Source organism: Apteryx rowi, unplaced genomic scaffold, assembly GCF_003343035.1.
Source record: "Apteryx rowi isolate R43461 unplaced genomic scaffold, aptRow1 scaffold_2304, whole genome shotgun sequence".
NCBI classification, from domain to species: domain Eukaryota; kingdom Metazoa; phylum Chordata; class Aves; order Apterygiformes; family Apterygidae; genus Apteryx; species Apteryx rowi.
The window spans coordinates 1-5830 of record NW_020448647.1 but is presented as its reverse complement, the minus strand read 5'-3'; the positions used below and the strand labels follow the sequence as shown (position 1 = coordinate 5830).

The window sequence follows — 5830 nt, the reverse complement described above, 5'->3', positions numbered from 1 at the left end:
GGGGGACACGGACGCGGCCCGGTGGCCCGACGGCCGCTGCAGCTCCGTGGCACCACGGCCTCCCTCCCTACTCCGCCTGGACTCATCCTGCCCGCTTCCACCTCGCTTCACCGCAGCCCGGTCTTGCCGGGCTTGTTGCCACCTCCGTCCCGCTCCGTAGCTCCGTCCGGCTCTCGCTCCGGGCCGCTCGCGCCTCGGTTCACCCCCCTCTCCGGGCGGCGGCGGCGGCGGCGGCGGCTCACCAGGGCGGTGGCCAGGCGCAGGATGCCCAGCAAGGTGCGGGCGGAGGTGTAGGCGGTGTCCTTGTTGGCCCAGGCCTCCTTGCGCATCTCCACGTAGGCGGCCGTGATGTAGTCGGCCAAAGCCTCGGGCACCGCCGGCTGCTTCCGCTTGCACATGGCGATGTAGCGCCTGGGCGAGGGGGCGCGGGGTCAGGGGACGCCGTGGGGACGCCGAGGGGACGCCGCGGGGACGCCGATCGCCCCCGGCAGCCCCCCCCCCCGGGGGCCTCTCTCACCTCATGAGCTTCATGTCGAGCTGCTGGAAGGAGCAGGGCGGCTGCCGGCTGTGCTGGTGCACGTAGGTGATGTGCTGGGCCAGCCTGGGGGGCAGAGGCAGGTTGGGGGGGGGGGGGGCAGGTGCTGGAGCTGCCCCACGGCTCCCGGCCCAGCCCCACGGCTCCCACGCGTTGCCCCACGGCTCCCACCCCGGCCCTGGGGCCAATCCCATAACCCCAACACGCACCCTACGGCCCCCAGCCCAGCCCCACGGCTCCCACACCTGCCCCACACACCCCCCAGCCCAGCCCCACGGCTTCCACAGTGCCCCACGCACCCCCCAGCCTGGCCCCACAGCTCCCACAACTGCCCCACAGCACCCAGTCCAGCCCCACAGCACCCACACGTGCGCCCACGCACCCCCAGGCCCAGCCCCACAGCTCCCACCTTCCCCAACTCAGCCCCACGGCCTCCGACCCAGGCCCATGGCCTCGTGCCTGGCCCCACAGCTCCCACCCGCTCCCATGGTCCCCAGTAAGACCCCAGCCCCTTGTCCCCAAGCCCCACGGCCGGTGCCCCCCCAGAACGCGGCTCACCGCAGGTCGTTATCGCGGTCGGGACGGTCCTGGATGAGCCAGAGCAGGTCGAAGCGGGAGAGGAGGGCGGCGGGCAGCTGGACGTTGTGCTCCAGGCTGCGCTTGGGGTTGTAGCGGCCGTAGGCGGGGTTGGCGGCGGCCAGGATGGCGCAGCGGGCGTTGAGGGTGGCCAGGACGCCGGCCTTGGCGATGGAGATGCTCTGCTGCTCCATCACCTCGTGGATGGCCGTGCGATCGGCCTCCAGCATCTTGTCGAACTCGTCGATGCAGCAGACGCCCTGGTCGGCCAGCACCAGCGCGCCGCCCTCCAGCGCCAGCTCCCCCGTCAGCGGGTCGCGCAGCACCGCCGCCGTCAGCCCCACGCCCGACGAGCCCCGGCCCGTCGTGTACTGGCCTGCACGGGGTAACGGGGGGGGGCCGCGGTTGGGTCCTCGCGCTGGGGGCGAGCGGCGAGAAGCCCCCCGGGGAGGTTTGCGGGGAGCCTTGCCCCCGGCGGAGGGTCCCGTACTCACTGCGGGGCGCCAGGCGGTCGATGTAGGACAGCAGCTGCGATTTGGCCACGCCGGGGTCCCCCATGAGGCAAATATTGATGTTTCCTTGGGGGGGAAAAGGGGGAAACAGCGAATCCTCAGGGATGGGAATCCCCATCTGCCATCAGGGACGGAGCTGTTCCATCCTCCCACCCCGAATCCTTCGGTAGCAGCTGGTGATTCCCTCCGTGGCCTGATCCCGGATGCCCAAAACCTCCCTGCGCCAGCAGGAGATGCCCTCGGAGCCCCGTTTTCCCCGCCGGCGCGGCCTCACCTCGGATCTTCATCCCGTGGGGGCTGCGGTCCACGCCGCCCACCAGCAGCAGCAGCAGCGCCTTCTTCACGTCCTCGTGGCCGTAGATCTCGGGGGCGATGGAGGAAGCCAGCTTGTCGTAGAAGTCTTCCTCTGCCGGAGCAGCGAGGGGGAGGGCGTGAGGGCGGCCGGCCGGACGCGGTCTCGGGTCGCCGGCGGCTCAGCGGCGCCTCCATCTCACCTGTGATTTGCCGGAGCTCCTCCTCGGTCAGCTCCCCGGCGCCCGCCTCGTCTTCCTCGCTCTTGTTCATCTTCACGATGCGGTGGGCTTCCAGGTAGGTCTCGGAGAGCAGCCCCTGGGGACAGGGGGGACGACGGTGGGCTCGGGGCAGGGCCGTTGCGGCGGCGCGGTGGCGGCGGCGGCGGTGGCGGCGCTTACCTGGGCGATCTGGCGGAAGCCGGTCTTCAGCAGGGGCAGGAAGACGCCGGTGACGCTGACGTGGTCGCCGGGCTGCGCCAGGCGGGTGTTCTCGCCGTGCACGGCCACGCTGATGGAGCGCGGTAGGTGCCCCACGGGCACCTGGTCGGTCTGCGGAGGGCGGCGGGTGAGCGCGAGGGTCTCCAGCCCCCTGCCGTGTCCCCCCCACGGCCCAGGACCCCATCGCTCCCCTTGGACGTGGGCGCTGGGAGCCAGAGCCGGAGCCTGCCACCATCATCCTCGAGCCCAAACCACCCCTGCGCCAGTACGGACTGGTGGGGGAAAAAACAACCCAGGCGTCCTGGTGTCCTCAAACCTGCAGAGCCCCCGTGTGACACCACCAGCCCCGTGCTGAGCCGAGCGCGTTGGCAGCACCAGGGGAAGAATTATCCCTCTCTCTCCTGCGCTGGGGRAAGCCCAGTTGGAGACTAGGACCAGTTTGGGGCTCCCCAGTGCAGGAACGCAGCGCCATGGGGCTGCAGCACGAGAGAGGCCGAGAGGAGGCAGGGAAAACAGGCCGCATCGATGCTGTCGCCTCCCTGACGATGCTGCATCGTCCTCAAAGAGGAGCGGGGACAAAGCCCAGGAAGGACGGGACCCTCCGTCCTCAGCTGGATGCCAAATCCCAAACCACAGCCGCGAGGAAAACCCCAAATTCCCTCCCGGCTCGGTGGCTCCGCGATCCCGGTTTAAGGGACCCCCGCAAGCCCCACACTGCGGCGTCGCACCGCCTCGGACTCACGTGTTCCTGCATCTTCAGCTCCTGGAACTTGATGAACTTGGAGCCGCGGCTCTGGAGGTAGAGGCGGCCTCCGGAGCGGTTCGTCTGGCATTCCCGGCTCGGGCACATGATGAGCGGCATGAAAGTGGGCGACTGGATCTGCGGAGAGCGGCAGAGCTCAGCTGACGTCCCTTCTCCCCCTCGCTGACGTCCCTTCTCCCCCTCGCCCCAGGGGCTGGCGGGAGCCCCCGGCCACCGGCCCCCCCCGGCACTTACCGGCTGGTAGGTCTCAGCTCCGCACTGGTCGCAGCTGTAGGTGGCCACGACCATCATGGGTTTGACCTCGGTGACGCGGGTGACGATGCCGCGGACGGTCACCAGCTTCCCGATGCAGTCGGCCTTGACGTCGCGGACCACCCGGGCCTTGGCTGTCGACGGGGCCTTGAAGTAGAGCTCGCTGGGGCGGGAGGGGACGGGGACGCGGGTTAGAGGGGGACGCGGGGACGGGAAGGGGACACGGAGAAGACCGAGATGGGGACAGGGGTTAGAGGGGGATGTAGGTGACAGGACAGGGGTTTAAGGGGGGGGGAAGCTGCCAGCAAGAGTCAGAAAAGGAAACAGAAATGGAAATAGGAGATTAAAAACGATACAGAAGAGAGAAAGAAGAAAACAGAGAATTTAAAGGAAAACGTGTATAAAAATTAGAGCAAAAACACAGGGCAGATATGAGTCAAAGAAAGAGTGCAGGGATGGGGCTTCGTGGGGACACAGGGGGACAGGATAGGGGCTACAAGGGGACACCAGGGTGGCAGCCGCGTCCCCAGCCCCCCCCCAGCGCTCACAAGCGTCGCAGCAGCTCCGGCGGATACTGGTTCTGGGGGTCGCGGGTCTCGCCGGCGTCGCGGCCCCGCTGCTCCAGCAGCAGCCGGTGCTCGATGTAGACGTCCAGCACGTCCTTGCGGGTCACCTGGGGGCACGGCGGGGACCGGGGGGGGGTGTCAGGGGGGAATGGCGGGGTGTCCCCGCTGCCCCCCCCCCCTTCCATGGCTCCCGCCCGCCTCCGGCACCTCGCGCTCCTTGTACTGGGGCAGCAGCTCGTGCACGGCGTCGGCGAAGAGGCGGCTGTAGCGCTTGGCGTTCTCGCACGCGGCGTCCGCCAGCTCGGGGTCGTCCTCGGCCACGTCGTCCAGGGCCACGTACAGGGCCACCTGGTCCCGGTGCGCCAGCGCGGCCTGCGGGGACAGCGCAAGGTGGGGGGGGGCTGGAGAGGGGGCGAGGAGGGACCCCCGGCCGGCGCGGGGGCGTCACCCACGGCTCCAGGGGCCCTTTTAGGGGGACAAGGGACCCCGATCCAGTATATGGACATCATTGATGATCCTTTTAGGGGGACAAGGGACCCCGATGTGGCATGTCGGTCTCAGGGTGATGCTGTCAGTGAGATGGGGATGAGGAGAGACCCTAATCCAGCATAGGGACATCACTGATGGTTCTTTTAGGGGGACAAGAGACCCCAAACCAGTACGGGGACATCACCAATAGCTCTTCTGGGGGACAAGGGATCCTGAACCAGCATGGGGACGTCACCGATGGCTCTTTTAGGGGGACAAGGGACTCCGATCTGGCACGTGGGTCTCAGGGTGACACTGCCAGTGGAATGGGGACAAGGTAGGACCCCAAACCGGCACCGGGACGTCACCGATAGCTCTTTTAGGGGGAAAAGGGACCCCGATCTGGCACGTGGGTCTCAGGGTGACGCTGCTGGTGGGATGGGGACAAGGGGGGACCCCGAGCCGGCACGGGGACGTCACCGATGGCTCTCGGGGGGGACAAATGGCCCCGATCCAGCACGGAGATGTCCCCAATGGCTCCGTGAGGGGACAGGGAGGGACCCCCGCCCAGCCCGGCCCGGGGGGGGGGACCGGAGGCCCGGGGCTGCCCCGTCTCTCACCAGCTGGTCCCGGTACGGGAACTCCTTGCCCAGGTCGCCATCGCGGTAAAACTCCTGCAGGAAGCGCTTCACCTTATCTGGGGGGGGCGAACGACACGTCAGGCCCGGAGCCGCCGGTTCCCCCCGCCCCGGTAAACAAAGCCGCACGTGGCCGCCCGCCCCCGGAAGTGCCCCGCGCTCCCGGCCCCGCTTCCGGGGCGGCGACGTCCCGCCGGGGCCAATGGGAGCGCGGCCCCGGCCCGCGCGCACCTTTCTCGGCGGCGTAGTCGCGCGGCGCCATGGCGGAGGCCTCCCCGGCGGGGCGGGCTACGGGGGCCGGCGGGGGTCAGTCCGGCTCCGGTTCCGCAGCCCGGTACGGGGGCCCGCGGGGGTCAGTCCCAGTCAGTCGCGCTCCGCTTCCGTCGCCCGCTACGGGTCGCCGCAGGGGTCAGTCTGGCTCCGGTTCCGCAGCCCGGTACGGGTGCCTGTGAGGGCCAATCCCAGTCAGTTTCGCTCCGGTTCCGCGGCCCGGTACGGGCGCCCGCAGGGGTCAATCCCGCTCCCGCCACTCCCGCCGCCGCTCCAGCTCCTGCCGCCGCAACCAAAAGTGGCGCGAAAACGCCGCCTCACGTGACGGCCGCGGGCCAATCCGGAGCTGGCCCCGCCTCCGCGCCGCCGCCCAATCGCGGCGCGCGGCGGCCCCGCCCCTTTCGGCCGTGTCACGTGACTCCCCCCCCCACCCTTTTCCCCGCGCGCGGCCGGACGGGACCCAGGTTCGGGGGGACCCGCAGGGGGCCCTGGCCCCGCCCCCTCTTAAAGGGGCCGCGG

General features: G+C 69.8%; 1 protein-coding gene across 1 annotated transcript; it reads right to left on the bottom strand.

Annotated features, from left to right (window-relative positions):
• Window positions 1–29: 29 nt before the first annotated feature.
• Window positions 30–5572, bottom strand: MCM7 (minichromosome maintenance complex component 7). Its single transcript, XM_026065742.1, has 13 exons — window positions 5273–5572; window positions 5024–5100; window positions 4143–4307; window positions 3918–4042; window positions 3352–3532; window positions 3097–3234; window positions 2316–2465; window positions 2118–2232; window positions 1898–2029; window positions 1606–1689; window positions 1094–1487; window positions 518–601; window positions 30–411 (listed from the first exon to the last, which is right to left on the bottom strand). Exons 1-13 carry the CDS (start codon window positions 5301–5303, stop codon window positions 108–110), a joined length of 1980 nt encoding a protein of 659 aa, XP_025921527.1. The 5' UTR covers window positions 5304–5572; the 3' UTR covers window positions 30–107.
• Window positions 5573–5830: the final 258 nt, after the last annotated feature.

What these genes read in the sequence shown, in the direction of transcription:
- MCM7 (XM_026065742.1), bottom strand. Translation starts at nt 5,303, where the DNA reads ATGGCGCCGCGCGACTACGCCGCCGAGAAAG. An exon ending in CGACTACGCCGCCGAGAAAG is followed by an intron (nt 5,101 to 5,272) that starts GTGCGCGCGGGC and finishes CGCCCCCCCCAG; the next exon opens with ATAAGGTGAAGCGCTTCCTG. An exon ending in CCCAGTACAAGGAGCGCGAG is followed by an intron (nt 4,043 to 4,142) that starts GTGCCGGAGGCG and finishes CCGTGCCCCCAG; the next exon opens with GTGACCCGCAAGGACGTGCT.